Source organism: Oncorhynchus mykiss, chromosome 23, assembly GCF_057628025.1.
Source record: "Oncorhynchus mykiss isolate SJ-2025 chromosome 23, ASM5762802v1, whole genome shotgun sequence".
NCBI classification, from domain to species: domain Eukaryota; kingdom Metazoa; phylum Chordata; class Actinopteri; order Salmoniformes; family Salmonidae; genus Oncorhynchus; species Oncorhynchus mykiss.
In genome coordinates, this window is record NC_143044.1 from 7,265,436 (window position 1) to 7,283,983 (window position 18,548).

Genomic DNA, 18,548 nt, shown 5'->3' on the forward strand with positions numbered 1-18,548 from the left:
CCATTCCTACTAGTCTAAAAAAGAAGTGATGCAGTTTGAGAAGCTAAGGTCTGCAGTGGCGGAGTCTCTACAGGGAACGATTGCTGAAAGTACAGGTGAGAGACAGAGAAGAGAGAGAATAGGTTAATAACCAAAATGGGTACAAAAATGAAAGTGATCTAAAGAAGCATGCCAACCAGTCAAAGGGTAAAAGCTAAAGTCATGAGCATTCAGAGTGTCGGAGGGCATTGCATTGGTAAGGTGGGGGGGGGGGCAATCGACGATCAAAGTGGGCAATCTTAGGAACCTTTTGGCTGGGGAGGTGCCCTTGCTCTCCGGGGCCTGCCTTTGGGACTGAGGGGGGTGGGGTGATGGGGGGTGGCTGGAGACGGAGGGGGACGGAGAGGGCTGTACGGGGCTGGCAGGGGAGGGTTTATCGTTAGCCTGGTTGGGCTGGGAGGGCCACTCCTCCTTCTCCTTGATGCCCTCCATCTGAGGCTTGTCCTTTTTCCTCTCCGCTGTCTGACCGCTGTGGAGACAACCAGGGGGTCAACCAGAGGATAACCAAACAGCGGAACACAACCAGTGGCGACATGGGGACACAACCAGTAGTAGAGACATGGGTACATGGGGACACAACCAGTAGAGACATGGGTACACAAACAGGTGGGATATATATAGGAGGACAAATAGTGACAAATAACGAAACACAGGGGTATATCAGGACACCGTTGACGGTAAAATGATCCTAGATCTGGGCAACTTCTACCCTCAGCCTTCACTACTGAGAGACCTGCAAAGCCTCAACTTCCTGCATAAGCAGTGAATAGCTGAGGTCAGTATATTTGATTAATATCTAGTTACTCATCGAGGACGTGCTCAGCAATGCTTAGCCATAGGCTTAGCTACATGCGGTGACAGGTACTCCATCACTACGTCATTGTCCTGAAAGAACCAGGGAAGTGTATAGGCTTTATTCTGCTGAATAACTGCAAGCTGCAAGGGAGAAAGTTAAACACGTGATCAACATTCAACAGTTTCTTTTCTGGGAGGAATTAATGTGGCGTTTCAAAGCAAAAAAAATATCAATACAGGCTCTGCAACAATGGCTGCCCATCTGATACAAGCAAGTCTAGAGTTGTGCAATGACTGTTTTTGAATGTTGTGTGTGTGTGTGTGTGTGTGTGTGTGTAGCGTATGTAACTTTACGAGTGTGTAGTACCTCTTGGCAGCTGAGGAGAAGGTATCCTTCCTGGTGACGGAAACTGTGGAGCTGTCTCGGTCTCTGTGGCTGGGCTTGCGGCTGCTGGAGCTGCCGTTGGCGATGCAGGACATAGAGTAGGCCTCGCGCAGGGGAGTCTGGCCTACAATGGGCAGGAGAGAGCACAGTCAGAGGGGACAGTAAAACCGACGCAGTATATAAAAGTAACTGCCAAAACACTTGAGCAAATGAAGGATACAAATTATATTGAAGGCAGGTGCTTCCAACACAGGTGCGGTTCCTGAGATGATTAACCTTGCATCATGCTTAGGGTCATGTATAAAATGCCCAGTTGCCCATTATTTTGGCTAGCGAGGCTAGAAGATCTCAGTGACTTTGAAAGAGGGTCTCAAAGGAGCATAGGGGGTTTAAATGGTGTGCGTGTCTCTCTCTCCCCGTCACCAGATCTCAACCCAATTGAAGACTTATGGGAGATACTGGATAGGTGCCCGAGACAGTGTTTTCCACCACCATCAACAAAACACCAAATGATGGAATTTCTTGTGGAAGAACAGTGTCACATCCCTCCAATAGAGTTCCAGACACTTGTAGAATCTATGCCAAGGAGCATTGAAGTGGTTCAGGAGGCTCGTTGGCCCAACGTCCTGTTATTAAGACTCTTTATGTTGGCGTTTCCTTTATTTTGGCTGTTACCTGTACATCAGGATACAATGGGAGGAGTTTATGTATAAGACAGAGAGAAAGAGAGCGAGACAGCGAGAGAGAAAGAGCACGTGAGAGAGAGGAGACACTGTCTACTAGGGCTGACCCCAATTAGTCGACTGGTCGATAGGCTGTTGGTCGAGCAGTAGCAAATACATTATTATAATTTTTTTTTAACGGCACACGAGGCGCCTGTCTGATTCGCAACCCATGTCAGTGAACCAATCCATTGCTGAGACTAATCCATTGCGGGGCCGCGTGCATGGCACAGTCCAAGAAGGGGAGTGTGGCTAAAATGCACGTCTCTCTCCAGAACGTTCTCTCTCTCTCCCCCCCGCCAATTTGTGCACATTCATCGTTTCATAACTTCATTGTGTGAATTGTTTGCCTTGATTGTTAGTGTATATCAAGTCCCCCTTGCATGCATCACCAGTAGTAGCCTACATTTACCGTTCATTCCTATCATTTCTACAATGTTTGTTTGGTTGTGGTCACTTCTGTTCATCCATTCACTATATTATTATTTCAGTCTTTTTACCGGTCTCATTGGCAGAGTGGACATCGTTGTTTGCAGAGTGCACAACCTACGCTAAGTTTGGATTTATTTCGTTCCATTTACGAGTTTTGTCAATGTAGTCAGTCTTCTGTTTGGGGCACTACTGTCAATGTTGAGTAAGGACATGCACCTGATTACGCATAGAATTTGGACTATAGGCTACCTGGCCTGCTCGCAAATGTAGGCAGGGTAGCCTAGTGGTTAGAGCGTTGGCCTAGTAACCGAAAGGTTGCAAGTTCATATCCCCGAGCTGACAAGGTACAAATCTGTCGTTCTGCCCCTGAACAGGCAGTTAACCCACTGTTCCTAGGCCCTCATTGAAAATAAGAATTTGTTCTTAATTGACTTGCCTAGTTAAATAAAGGTAAAAAAATATATATATAGCCTAAATGTGCCCATTTGGGGATCTGATGGTATTTCTGATAGGCTTAACGCACCACCACTGTGGAGCTTTTCAAAGTAATATTTTCTTCACCTCAAACAGTAAGCAAACAAAGTCTGTTTTTACAGCTGTTGAGAATGACAATAGTTCCTCAATTGTATTTGAAAACTATTTGAAAACCCTCTCAGCGTGAAAGGGAAAAACGGCCATGTTCCGATCCAGTGGAAACGTCATAAAATGAGTCTACCTGATGAGCTCATCCCTTTTGCGCTATATTTTATACAACGTTGCACGTTTGCTAGTGTGCGCTTCCTCTGGACCCAAGTTGATACAATGTTTCAAGTTTGCTGCAGACAGGCCATGCGTAGCCAATGCGATTAATAGGATATGTTCTACCTGCAGACTGCAATGTTTTTATTTGTTGTACTTAGTCGGCAATAGAAGTTACTTCTTTAGGTTTGTATCATTTTCATTTAGATTTGGATTAACCACATGACAATGACTTTGAGATACAAAGACGTTATTATGAATTAAATGAAACTGTTAGATGAAAATGTGCATATGAAGACCACAACAGGCACGCAGATTGGTAGAAATAGTAAGATAAAAATCGGGGTTCCGCACGAGAAAGGTTGCCGACTCCTCGGGTAACCTATTACCGGAAGCTTCAGGAGAGAAACTGTCTACAGCAGTATATGGGGATTAAAAGGGAGGGGGAGTGGTTGAACAACAGAGTATGAGATTATGACTGCTCAACAGACATGGTTGAAGAGTCTAATCCATGGGAGAACAAAGGAAATATTAGGGAAAGCAGATGTAAAAAGCATAACAAACATCCTTCCTCCCAATGAAGCTTCTATGCCACTTCTGTAAAAGGCACAGACACAACGGTAGCAGCGTTTGCCAGCCGAGAACACTTAGCACCTCTGAACAGAGTGGCGGACGTCATTTGCAAGCCAATTCTACATGTAGAAACGACCAAAAAATGTCAGCAGTCAGACGCCGACGACGGGTGGTCCCCAAAACATACCGCACCGAAGGAACGGGCAGACACACAGCTGACCGTCACTCGGTGAGACGTGTTTCCTCTCTACGATGTGTGGGGGGCAGGGTTATGTTTGGGGGCACGTGGCGCCCCAGTGAAAGCCTGATTCCGTGCCAGTGGCACAAGGCCCAGTTTCACGGTCCATTACCCCCCAAGCACAAACAGACACCGCATGGTGGAAGAGGTGGCCTCCCTACCCCATCCACCAGCCCCCACCACCTCCCTCCTCTCACCAGTATTTTCCCCTCCCCCTCAACATCAAGACAAAAGACAGCCTGAGTGTGTTTGAGGAAAGACTGGAAATGCTGGTACACAAGGCCAGAGGAAGAGTCAACGAGTATAATGAGTGGTCAACCAAAATCAATCCCATTCTAGAGACTTCAGAAAGTATTCACGCCCCTTTCTGAAACCATGTTTTCACTTTGTTATTATGAGGTATTTTGTGAATAATCTATTTAATCCATTTTAAATTCAGGCTGCAACACGACAAAAACGTGGAATAAGGCAAGGGGTATGAATACATTCTGAAGGCACTGCATATCATAATGACTGATGCCTTGGGAGAGGGAGGGTCTTCATCCATCAACCTGGCTTCCTGATCTCAAAAACCTGTTTCTCTCTCCCATCGAAGCCATGTGATTGACAGGTTTGTGTGTCTGTGTGTGCGCGCGTGTGTGCACACATGCCTAGATGCATGCATAGGTCTGTAGAACTGGAGGATAGCCCCAAGCCAGAGTGTGTGTGTGTGTGTGTGTGTGTGTGTGTCTGCAGTGTTCATAGTGTCACAATTCATATGCCTTCATATGCCTTGGCTTCATCATTCATGATAATACATTATTTGGAAAAGAGAAAGATTTGGGGGAAAAGGGTGGAAAGAACGAGGGCTGGAAAGATAAAGATAGGGGGCTGGAAAATGAGAAAAGTTTACAAAAATGAGAATGAGAGAAAGGGATACAGTGCTGGCCAATAATGCAAGTGATAGAGGGGAAAGAAAGACTGAACGAGAGAGGAAGATATTTCTGGGTCTTGAATAAGTTAACAAGAGCAGGAAGGGGCCGTGTGCCTTCGTGCTCTGTGTGTGTGTGTGTGTGTGTGTGTGTGTGTGTGTGTGTGTGTGTGTGTATATATGTGGGGCAGTGGAGGTTTGCATACTCTGAAGAGTTGGCTTTGAAGTCAGAGCATGGGTGTCTGCAGAGAAACTAAACTGAACCATGTGATTTCCTTTGCTTCCTGTCTGCTTCAGTCCCAGATTACTGCCCACGCACCGAAAGAGCAGCACAACAGAGTTAAAGCACAGAAAGCTCTTCCACTGTACGTGCCAAACTGCCAATGCCATAACACATCAACTCCATAACCCCTAAATAACATCAGTCAATGTCAATGTGCCAGGAGTGCTGACTAACTCACTAGAGTAGTACGCGCAAGCACACACAGCAAGGGGTTGCCAGGGGTCGCCGTTATGGCGATGGACCATAAGTAAGAGAGTGACGTAAGAGAGTGACGCCATAATGAGATTTTAAAAAAGGTGACCGGAAGAATGGAGAGCTGACCGGAACGAGGGATCAGAGGGGACTGGAGGGAGGAGTGACAGATGATGGACAGAGGGGATAGGGGTGTAGAGGGGACGTGGCATGAAAGAGCTAAGCAAGGGTGACACTGGGCGAGTGCAGTCACACAATACAGTAACTCCTATCCTGCCGTTCATGAGCAGTAAGGGTCCTGTTCCAATACTTTTCAAGTGCAGCCTTATTTCCTTGGAGGAACTGTAATCTGACATGACTGGAAAAGTGAAAGCATTGAGATGGAATCTTTGCTCTCACTCTATACATGCTGGATCAGTGGTTACCTCAGGAAAGGAAGGAAGGACGCATTTAAAAAAATAAAAAAGTATTCTAACGGGGCCAGGATCTTTCTTTATCTAGGACCCATGCATGGTTTCCCAGCCAAGACACTACCCAGAGAGACACATCCACATGATCATATACAGTAATTGGTTCCATTGGAGAAAGTCAAAATATCAGGAAAAGGCTGCAGAGTCGCCATACACACAGATAATGTTCCACTTTCCACAATTAGGTCCCCCTGATCACACACACACACACACACAAGATAGAGGGTCTTATTGTGTGCAGATAGACAGGACTGAAGTTAGTTAGCCAGGCTATAGGTGAGTGAGTGGTGGTTATTACTGAAGCCCGATTACAGAACCCAGATACTCCCCAATGACCATGGGCACGACACACATTCTCTGTCTGTGTCGTTCTCTCTGTGTCTCAGCGTCTCTCTCTCTCAATGCAATATCCTTCTCTCCCTTTCTGTCTCTAAAATGGAGTTCAATCACCTTCTTTCTCGCTCTCTTTCCCTCTTTGAGAGCTGGGAATTCCCTTCCCCTCCTCTCTGTCCTACTGCTGGCTGGGTATATCAGCCTCCACTTTATCACTGAGCTTAGAGAGAGGAATGGCTACGGCACGGTGTTCATGTGTCAACCAGAGGTTGGGTTATCGTGTGAGAGAAAATGGAGCAGAGTACATTTGTCATCGAGAATATAGTGTTAGATTGTGATTATATGGGATGTGTAATCATGTGTTGCTGTGTGTAGGTGTGAGAGGCTAATAAAAGCCAGGGGTCAAGGTTGGAGGGGCTCCATCCTGAACTTCCTTAACGTAAACAAGTGGAGGAATACAGGATAACACTCTCTTCCACAACTACGACCTGGTGAAGAAATGCAAGGGAGAGGAGAGGGGCTGAACGAGCCATTGGGAAAGTGGAGATTAATGGAATGTCCATTGCTGGAAGGAAGTTATGGTAAATGGAACAGAAGCTAGTGCAGATGGATTTGACAGTGCATGACCAGCTTATGGTGGGGAGAAGGTGCTTATAAAACTGTCCTTTACAGGTATTGAGAAACTACCCATGGAGATTTCTGAGGGTTTACAAAAACAAAAAGGTATAATCATGAGAGTGCCTCAGATGGTGACAGTGACGACAGAGACAGTTCAGGGGTGACTGACTACCTTTGGTGCTAGTCTGTTTCTTGGCGGTGGTGGCCGCGTCCTCGGAGAGTGCCAGGCGTCGCAGCACGTCGGCCAGCGCCGCCTTCATCACGGTGATCTCATCCTCTTGCTGCTGGACACGCAGCTCCAAAGACGACAGACGGTCCTGCACGTCAGACGCACTCGCCGCTGAGATACTGTCATCTACAGAGAGGAGACGGGGTTAGAGACGGTAGACAACACACGTTTAGACATCCACCCACACAAACATTTTGGCCTTACCCAGGCCTCCTTTAACGTGTACAATCACATAATTGTGATCATTGTTGAATGGCCCCCTGCAGTGTACCATCGCAAATACGTGATTGGAACGGTAGCAACAGAACGTGTGATGCAACAAACAGATTGCGCTGACAAAAAAATTAAGTTAGCGACCCAACAGCTAAACTTCAAATGTACCACTTCTCTGGCGAGGGCAAGGGAGAAATGTAATGTTGTTTAGAAAAGAGATGCGTGTCAGCTAAGCTAACAGCAGCTACATTTTTTAAATGTTTGTTTACGTTTGACAAGCAAAAACTCCCTCTTCACAGAATTTAATTCACTATAAAACAAAAATATGAATTTAGTTTGGCTACTTTTCAGCAATCTTCAATGTACGTGTTACAGTGTAGACAAGAACAGGAGCACATGGCTTGACAAGTCATTTACAGTTTTTGACAAATCACAAAGCAAATGAAATGTTATCACCTCACAGATCATCACCCCAAATACAAGCCTACTGCCTACTCTAGCCATAGCGTGAAAGCTAAACAGGGTTGCCAGATTCAGGTGACCCCATTTTAGGGGGGATTGTGGGAGGGGTTAATTTAATTTGTGGGGGATTTCAAGTCGATGGGGGGGGGGGGGGGGGGGGTAGAAAAGGGGGAAGGTATCATTGGGTTATATGATACAGGAAATATTACTATGATGAGGGATTTATCAATACCTGGGGTGCAAACACAGAAGTGTATAAGCTAAATAAAAACAAAACCCCTGGAAAGGGGGGCTGGCAACCCCGAGTAACGATAGTTCAATCTAAGTCAGTCGAGTGAACTGACTTAGATCCCTTCACCTCGTTTTGTTATAACATCTTTGGTCTGACAGACGTTTACGTGACAACCAGAATGCATTGTATGTCAACAAACATGGAGCCACCCATATCTGGCATTTAACTTAGCATTCGCTCATCATAATCAGTACAACCATCCAAAAAGTATTTTACACACATCATACGTGTCCATTACAATATATGCAAGTATCAGAATGATTTATTTGTCACTACTTGAAAACATGAGAATAAAACATTAAATACTTATGCTCCATACTATAAAGATAACGTAACAAGGCACTTACTTTGATAGTAATAATAACTTTGGACATGTACTTTGGACATGGTGTACGTTTCTAAGGAAAACAACAATGAAGGCAATGTGTGTGCCAGCCGGAAAATGTGCCAGGGGGAAAAAGTTTGTAAGTTATTTTCTGACTGGAGATGCGCAAATGTTTGCATACTTGATCTGGGGAAACACTGGGGAAGTGCTTAGGCTCTAGGTTGAAAAGAGAAGTTTGTCCTTCTCAGTAAAGCCTCAAACATGTATTGTCCACAACTGTGAAACGGGCTACTTCTATGTGAATTTATGAGGAAGCGCAACACACCTCAATTTAAACTGTTAGAAAATAAAACTTGCAACAATTTTTTTTTTATTCTCAAGCTGAAACAGTCTATAGATAATTAGCAGGCAGCGTGGCTTGGTTTGAGGGCAGCGTGGGTTAACTGTCCTGCTGCATAACAATCACATTTTGAAACCGTGAGTGCATAATTATATATTTTATCATCAATCACTCTGGGGCGACCAAGATATTTGGAACTCATGCATGAAAAGACTCCATAATGTTTAATCTGTAGGTGCTACAATGAAAACAATTGTGTCATATGAAGTTAACGCTTGCTCTGTAATGAGTAGTTTATGAATATTGAAAATATAAAAACATTTGATTTGCAAAATTGTTCAATATATTATTGAACATAAAAATACTCTACGGGCATATCATAGTTCCAGAGTTGGATTTCTGCTTATCTGTAAAGGCGTACTTGTCGCATCTGGTGACTTCCCTAAGGCCCCACTGAAAAAATATGGGAAGTGAAAAAGAGTGGAAAACACAGGCATGAGGGCTTGAAAGCTACTGAGGATGATAACTGACTCTATAGCCACTCCTATCCATCATATCTTTAATCTGAGCCGAAATAAAAAAGTGTTTGTGCAGGGAAGCCAGGCATTCCGCTACCCAAGAGTGGTAAAGTGGCCTTTAGTGGTTCTAACAGCAGCCGTATCAGCTTGCTGCCAGCTCTTAGCAAACAGTTGTAAAAAATGGTGTTTGACTAAATACAATCCTATTTCTTTGTACACAAATTAACAGACTTCCGGCATGCTTATAGAGAAGGGCACTCAACATGTACTACTGTACTGACACAAATGACTAAGAAATTGATAATACAATGATTGTGGGAGCAGTACTGTTAGATTTCAGTGCAGCCTTTGATATTATTGACCATAACCTGTTGTTGAGAAAACTTATGTTTTTATGGCTTTTCAACCACTGCCATATCATGGAATCAGAGCCCTCTCTAAAAGAACTCAGAGGGTTTTCTTTAATGGAAGCTTCTCTAATGTCAAACATGTAAAGTGTGGTGTACCGCAGGGCAGCACTCTAGGCCCGCTTCACTTTTCTATTTTTACAAAGGACCTGCTAAGGGCATGTGTGTCCATGTATGCTGATGATTCAACCCTTTACACGTCAGCAACCACAGCTAATGAAGTCACTGAAACCCTTAAGAGTTGCAGTCAGTTTTGGAATGGGTGGCCAGTAGTAAACTGGTCCTGAATATCTCTAAAACTAAGAGCATTGTATTTGGTACAAATCTTTCCCTAAGTTCTAGACCTCAGCTGAATCATGTTATGAATGGTGTGGCTGTTGAACAATTTGAGGAGACTAAATTACTTGGTGTAACTTTAGATTGGAAACGGTCATGGTCGAAACAAAGATCCAATGGTTGAAAAGATGGGGAGAAGTTTGTCTGTAGTAAAGAGATGCTCTACTTTTTTGACACCACAGTCTAAAAAACTATTCCTGCAGGCTCTATTTTTATCTTATCTTGATTATTGTCCAGTCATATGGTCAAGTGCTGCAAAGAAAGAAAGACCTAGTTAAGCTGCAGCTGGCCCAGAACAGACCAGCACGTCTTGCTCTTCATTGTAATCTGAGGGCTAATATTAGCTTAAGTGCTAGATCAAGCTTGTTAACAGCAGTAGAGACAATTCCTTCCTGAATTAAGATCCCTGCGGTCTAATATTTGTTTTGTGCACGCTGCAAACTGTGTTTTGAGATACTTGCATAACTGTATGAGCTGAGTTTTCTGTCTTCGTAGCATTTGTTAGCATTCTGACGGTTTATGTTTGAACAACAACAACAAAAGATATCCCTTGTGTGCACTGCCGGTAATACCGTATATCACAGGATGGCACAGGCATGGTATGAAGGTATTCCATGCCTCTACAATATAAATACAGGGAAAGTTCAGCTGCTCAGTATTTGTGAGAAGTGGGTTTCAGGCTCAGGGCTGCTGCCAAGCCGAGCTGTGGTTTAGGTCCTGATTGCTGGACGGAATTGGGGTAATTTGTAGTGAAGACAGTGAGAGGGCCTCATCTCTAAGGCTAGCCTGTTAAAGGGGTTCTGATGAACCCTCCTCTCTACTCAGAAGGAATTTGAACTCCCTCACCGACACACAAAAAAAAAAAAAAAACACTGTGCAAACACAGTCACAATTTAAAAGTGCTAAAGAGAAAACATTTACAGTCATAAAAGTCTAGAGCAAAGTATTAACAAGTTAAACAATGAGAAGACTTAACCCCGAACTCAAAAAGTGGATTCAACGATGGTAAACAATAAAAGCTCATCCAAAGGCCAAACCATTTTTACAATGTTTGTGATACTAACAGATCAAGCTAACCTTTAATATATTTGCGCAAAGAGCAGTTTCTGGCCAATAAAGGTAATTTAAAAAAAGGGTTTAAGAATGTGCACAGAATGCTAGTAATATGGCACACACACATACACGCCTGCACACGCACGCACGTACGTACACACGAATGCGCGCAGACCGAGTGAGCAGAGGTAGTGGGCAGTTACTGTGCCCTAGATGGCTGGGCAGCAGCAGACCACAGTGGCAGGGAGAGAGCGAGAGAAAGAGAGTGATCGAGTGAGTAAGAGTGTATTTATACTGTACATTTGCTCATTTAGCTATTTTCTATATTGTATTTAATGTATGTAAACTGTGTCAATGTACTTGGCGAATAAACGTGATTCTGAAAAAAAAGAGTGAGTTATAGAACCCATTGCCCTTTATGGTTGTGAGGTCTGGGGTTCGCTCACCAACCAAGAAATCACAAAATGGGACAAACATCAAATAGAGACTCTGCATGCAGAATTCCGCTAAAATATGCTTTGTATACAACATAAAACACCAAATAATGTATGCAGAGCAGAATTAGGTCGATACCCGCTAATTATCAAAATCAAGAAAAGAGCAGTTAAATTCTACGACCACCTAAAAGGAAGCGATTCCCAAACCTTCCATAACAAAACTATCACCTACAGAGAGATTAACCTGGAGAAGAGTCCCCTAAACAAGCTGATCCTGGGGCTCTGTTCACAAACACAGACTCCACAGAGCCCCAGGACAGCAACACAATTAAATCCAACCAAATCATGAGAAAAAAAAGAAGATAATTACTTGACACATTGGAAAGAATTAACAAAACTAGAAATCTCTAAACAGAGAGTACACAGTGGCAGAATACCTGAAAACTGACTGACCCAAACTTAAGGAAAGCTTTGACTATGTACAGACTCAGTGAGCATAGCCTTGCTATTGAGAAAGGCCACCTTCGGCAGACCTGGCTCTCAAGAGAATACACAGCCATACACCAATCTACTCTTACATGGAATGTAAATCAACCATCAAACAGACTAAGACAAGACCAGGGGAAATAGCTTAAGCCTTAGTACAAAGCTATCAACCAGACCACTATCACAGAGACACGGAGACCAGCAGAGAGCCGAGGCACTCAATCCCGAAACAGAGACCAATCAAATCAAATCGTTAGTAGTCACATGCTTCATAAAACAATAGGTGTAGACTAACAGTAAAAATGCTTACTCAGTGAGAGGAGAGCTGAGAGGGTCTGAGAGAGCTACGGTGCTGAGACTACTCATCTTGTCTGATAGGGAGGCCACAGACACAAACGCGCCCACAGACTCACGCTCATCCACACAGCTGTGATAAGAGCTCAGTGGGTGAATCCTGGGGACGGAGGAACAGTCTTTTCTTTCTTGCTCTCCATCAGTCTATATTGTCCTGTACTGTTAAAACATGTGCCCCCTCTCCTTGCAGGGTGAAAGGCTTTGACCTCATTATTGGACATAGTTTGTCTATCCATTTGTCTATCTGAATCCCTGCTTAGATGTGATACAGGGCTGAATCAAGCAGCCAGGGGGTGTGAAATTCAGTGTTAGTGTAGGCTACAGCGTAAACTCACTGAAGACTCTATTCTCTAGCCTTCTTTTGATACTGACTTTGATGTGAAACAATAGCAAGTACTACAGCACTGAGCTGGTGGCACACAACACACAAACATGGACAGGGAACAACGCCCCACCCCCCCCACACACAAACTCGCCACACACATCAATCAAATATATATATACTTACCGAGACTCTGATGTCCATCACTGCCATCTTGTTAATAACAAAACACCACAGTTACAACAAGACTTTTACTACATATCTTTACAGATCAGAGATAAAAATACACTGAAATGCAAAATGTAAAAGTGTTGACTCCAGGTATTTCCTTAATAGCTAAAAATATATATTTTTTAAAATATTAAACTTCAAAATAAATAGTTTCAACAGTATTAAAAACTTTTCCATGGCCATTACCAAATACCCCGGCATTACCGCCCAAGCCTACAATCTACTATGACAACTTTCAAGAGTCAGTTGAAAGCCGTCCCACAGTTTGGGAACCACTGATCTATACTGAACAAAAATATGAAATGCAACATGTAAAGTGTTGGTCCCATGTTTCATTGGCTAAAATAAAAGATCCCCAAAATGTAACATGTTAGTAAGCTTTTTTTTGCCAAGAGTATCCATCCACCTGACAGGTGTGGCATATCAAGAAGCTGATTAAACAGCATGATCATTACACAGGTGAACCTTATGCTGGGGAAAATAAAAGGACACTCTTAAATGTGAAGTTGTGTCACACAACACCACCGATGTCTCAAGTTGAGGGAGCATGCAACTGGCATGCTGACTGCAGGAATGTCCACCAGAGATGTTGCCAGATAATTTAATGTTCATTTCTCTAGCATAAGCTGCCTCCAACGTCGTTTTAGAGAATTTGGCAGTACGTCCAACCGGCATCACAACCGCAGACCACGTGTAACCATGCCAGCCCAGGACCTCCACGTCCGGCTTCTTCACCTGCCGAATTGTCTGAGACCAGCCACACGGACAGCTGATGAAACTGAGGAGTATTTTGGTCTGTAATAAAGCCCTTTAGAGCTGAAAAAAAATATCTGATTGGCTGGGCCTGGCTCCCCAGAGGATGGGCCTGGCTCCCCAGTGGGTGGGCCTAATTCCTCCCCTGCCCACCCATTGCTGCGCCCCTGCTCAGTCATGTGAAATCCATAGATTGGGGCCTAATGAATTTATTTTAATTGACTGATTTACTGTAACCCAGTAAAATCATTGAAATTGTTGCACGTTACGTTTATATTTTTGTTCAGTAGTTTTTATTTAGAACAAAAACATCTGTTAGCCTCCAGTAGCTTCCAGTACCCTTCACATGTGTAGCTTGTTGTTTATGTTGGCCAATCAAAGCAGCAAAGAGGTTCAATGTGTAGCAAGTGGAGTGAGATCTCAAAAACTTGCGAAATGAGTATGCTCCAAATGAGCATCCAACAGGTAGGCTGTTGTTTTTCTCTGAATGGGGTTTGGTAGAGGGCGCAGCATGTAGCTGTTTAGCTTAGCTACAGCTAGCTTGGCTACTCCAATCAAGACGGGCCCTGTTATATGGGATGATAAATAACATTGTGGCTGCTACAAGTTAGCTAGGTCTAGGCTGTAGCCGAGTTGCCTTGGCAACGTTACTGCGTCTCTCACGGTCCCATCTCACACTGGCCTCTCTCCCTCGCGCAGCAGTACTCAGGTTAAAAACGTACATTTAAAATAGAAACGCATGTATTAAGAAAATCCAGATATCCGATAAAAATTCATGATACTTTTGACGTTTATATATTTTTTATATTCATAAATATTGTTATTGAAATAAAAATACTACTCATATCATAGAGAAAATGGTAGCGCGTAATATGACACCAATTGTTGCTTTGTAGCACCTACAGATGAAACATTAGGAGGCCTGGGTAAGCCCAAAATGTGAGATATGCCAACTTTGAGCAATTATTTCTCAATTATGCTTTTAGATACAAAAATGTCAAATATATGTCAACAAATCTTTCTTCCAAAGGAACATTTAAATGGATTACATTTTCATGAAATTCCCAAAATCAACTTCTATTGTCCTGGTTTTGTATGGAATACTTTTGCAGTCATGGCCTCTGCTCTCTCCCAGCCCAGGTCACTGTCCTATCAGTGTTTGACAGACATTTGCTACGGGAGGACTCTCTCCTCCCCCTCCTTCCATCTCTTCATCCCACTCCTTCACATACTGTAGGTTTTAATGAAGGAGGGACAGCCATGCTGGATTTACATATTCACATGTAATTCGTTGTGCGTCTGTCCCCTGAGGTATATCTCCATGTATAGACACACACACACAGTATGCTAGATAGTGTCAGAGATCACTCGGGACTCAGTATGTTTTAACCATGCCTTCAGGTCATCTCATTGGACACGCTGGGACAGAGAGTCTGCATTGGGACTGGGTTAGAGAAACCATACTGCTCAACATGGTAAAATACACACACACACACACACACACACACACCCTCTTTCTCACTCACACAGAGGGAGAGATTAAGGAGATTAAGGAGGGGCAGTAGGAGAACGTGGGAAAGTAGTGTGCACCTATGTGCTGATTCATGATCCCAGCCTCAGGCAATAGATAGTATTATAGTAAGCTAAAAAAAAAAAAAATACATATGCACAAACGCAGACAAGCTACCACGCGCGTGCACACACACACACACACACACACACACACTTCAGTCTGAGTTTTTAGCTTTCATAATGACGTGGGAGCACAGCCATGCATTGACAAGGTCACTCTCCGCATCTTACTCTCTCGCACCATCCCTCTCTTTATTGGAATCTGTCCTTTCCTTCTATAAACCTCGCCACATGCTCGCTCATACTTCTGCTGCTTGAAGGGAATCCATTGACATACACTCAGTGGTCAGTTTATTAGGTACACCACCCAGTTCATGAAAATGGTTTGCTCCTACAGACAGTGCGTCACATGGTCCTGGTCACGGATGGGCTATTGCAGATGACCACATCGGGTTCCACTCCTATCAGCTAAAAACAAGAAGCGGCTTGAGTGGGCACATGATCCCCAACACTGGACAATTGAGGAGTGGAGAATTATTGAAAAAAATATATTCTCCCCGCAATTTCTGTTGCGTCATGCTGCTGACAGAGTCAGGATTTGGCGTAAGCAGTATGAGTCCATGGCCCCAACCTGCCTGGTGTCAACGGCAAAGGCTGGTAGCTTAATGGTGTGGGGAATCTCATCCTGGCCCACGTCAGGTCCCTTGATACCAATTGACCGACGTTTTCATGCCCCGAAGAATTCAGGCAGTTCTGGAGGCAAGAGGGTCAGACCCGGTATTCTCGACCCCTCCCGTCTCAGCCTCCAGTAATTATGCTGCAATACTTTGTGTCGGGGGGCTACGGTCAGTCTGCTTTATCTGGAGTATTTCTCCGGTGTCCTATGAGAATTTAATTATGCTCCCTCTAACTGTCTCTCTTCTCTTGGAGGAACTGAGCCCTAGGACCATGCCTCGGGACTACCTGGCCTGATGACTCCTTGCTGTACCCAGTCCACCTGGTTGTGCTGCTGCTCGACAGAGTTTCAAGTTCCTTGGTGTCCATATCACCAACGAACTACCATGGTCCAAAGACAGTCGTGAAGAGGGCACAACAAAACCTTTTCCCCCTCAAGAGACTGAAAAGATTTGGCATGGGCCCCCAGATCCTCAAAAAGGTTCTACAGCTGCACCATCGGTACCAGAGCGCCAAGTCTAGGTCCAAGAGGCTTCTAAACAGCTTCTACCCCCAAGCCAAAAGACTCCTGAACATCTAATCTTATGTCTACCCAGACTATTTGCATTGCCCCCCCCCCCCCCCCCCCCCCCCCCTCTTTTACAACATTAACATTGCTACTTGGTTGTTATCAATGCATAGTCACTTTAATAACTACACCTACATGTACAAATTACCCCAACTAACCGGTGCCCCCGCACATTGACTCTGTACCGGTACCCCCCTGTATAGTCTCACTGTTGTTATTTTATTGCTGCTCTTTAAATTACTTGACACTTTTATTTCTTATTCTTATCTGTATTTTAAACTGCATTATTGGTTAGGGGCTCGTAAGTAAGCATTTCACTGTAAGGTCTCCCTCCACCTGTTGTATTCAGCGCATGTGACTAATAAAATTTGATTCGACACCTCAAGTCCTCAACTGGAAGCTTCATTAAATAGTACCCGCAAAACACCAGTCTCAACATCAACAGCGAAAAGGCAACTCCGGGATGCTGGCCTTCTATGCAGAGTTGGAAAGAAAAAGCCATATCCCAGTCAGGCCAATAAAAAGAAAAGATTAAGATGGGCAAAAGAACACAGACACTGGACAGAGGAACTCTGCCTAGAAGGCCAGCATCCCTGCGTCGCCTCTTCACTGTTGACATTGAGTCTGGTGTTTTGCGGGTACTATTTAATGAAGCTGCCAGATGAGGACTTGTGAGGCGTCTGTTCCTCAAACTAGACATTCTAATGTACTTGTCCTCTTGCTCAGTTGTGCACCGGGGCCTCCCACTCTTTCTATTCTGGTTAGGGCCAGTTTGCGCTGTTCTGTGAAGGAAGTAGTACACAGCGTTGTATGAGATCTTCAGTTTCTTGGTAATTTCTCACATGGAATAGCCTTCATTTCTCAGAACAAGAATAGACTGACGAGCTTCAGAAGAAATGTATTTGTTTCTGGCCATTTTGAGCCTGTAATCGAACCCACAAATGCTGATGCTCCAGATACTCAGCTCAGCCTAAAGAAGGCTAGTTTTATTCTTTAAAAAATCCCAGCCTCAGGCTTCTTTAAATCAGCACAACAGTTTTCAGCTGTGCTAACATAATTGCAAAAGGGTTTTCTAATGATCAATTAGCCTTTTAAAATGATGAACTTGGATTAGCCAACACAACTTGCCATTGGAACACGAGTGATGGTTGCTGATAATGGGCCTCTGTACAGCTATGTAGATATAAAAAATATGTAAAAAATGTAACCCGTTTCCAGCTACAATAGTCATTTACAACATTAACAATGGCTACACTGTATTTCTGATCAATTTGATGTTATTTTAACGTACAAAAAAATGTGCTTTTCTTTCAAAAACAAAGGCATTTCTAAGTGACCCCAAAGTTTTGAATGGTAGTGTATGTCTGCCTATAATTATGCATGTGTAAATCTGTGTGTATGATATAGTGAGAGCGGAAAATACAGAAATAAAGATTAGATCTGTAATCGGTGACTTTGTTTTCTCATTCATGCTCCTGCCTCTCACTCAACACCATGTTGATGTATGTTTTTCTTTCATTTGAGGAGGGTGTGTACTTTGAAGAAAGGCGGCACGGGGAAGAGGGGGTACGACGAGTACCTTGAACGTCGGTGAGAAGTGAGGGAGGGAAAAAGAAAAAGGGAGGGACAGCATTTGCCAAATTAAAGTGTTGTAATAAGAAGACAGAATACCAACTGGCCTACTAACCTCTCCCACAGCCCTAAGAGTGCCTCCTCACTACATACACATTGTACACACACACACACACACACACACACACACACACACACAGTATAGAAATTACTCATATCAACTGTTATAAACTGGGTGGTTAGAGTTTATAATAGCAATAACGTACCTCAAGGTGTTTGTAGTATATGGCCAATATACCATGGCTAAGGGCTGTATCCAGGCACTCTGCGTTGCGTCATGCATTAGAACAGCCCTTAGCCGTGGTATATTGGCCATATACACCACACCTCCTCAAGCATTATTGCTTAAATATAAACTGTTGAACATTGTTACATATTACACACACAAACATACTAGTTACTCATTGACCAGCAGTGCATGGACTGGTGCAGTACTGCGTGGCTATGGCCATGTTCGTTCAAGCACAAAGCCAGGAATTAGTAACACCTTAACCGGCTCCCAGAACCACCCACCCCAGCCCTGCAGGCCTACTGAGACCATGAACTTATGGACACACCGCTATGATCTATGACACCCCCCTCCTTCTCTCTACCTAACTCTGTCTCACTCCATCT

At 43.9% G+C, this 18,548-nt stretch overlaps 1 protein-coding gene across 8 annotated transcripts in view; it reads right to left on the reverse strand.

The window, feature by feature from the left end:
* The window catches only part of LOC110502345 (EMAP like 4), an 83,862-nt gene that overhangs the window by 29,250 nt on the left and 36,064 nt on the right, over positions 1-18,548 (reverse strand). For 4 of the 8 annotated variants that reach the window (XM_090216677.1, XM_021580292.3, XM_021580290.3 and 1 more), the window contains exons 2-4: positions 6,901-7,083; positions 1,202-1,343; positions 287-508 (exon numbers count right to left, since the gene is read on the reverse strand). In XM_090216677.1, coding sequence (XP_090072803.1) covers positions 287-508; positions 1,202-1,343; positions 6,901-7,083 — 547 coding nt within the window. The remainder of the gene's footprint in view (positions 1-286; positions 509-1,201; positions 1,344-6,900; positions 7,084-18,548) is intronic. The other 4 variants (XM_090216679.1, XM_090216678.1, XM_021580294.3 and 1 more) reach the window with 1 other exon arrangement.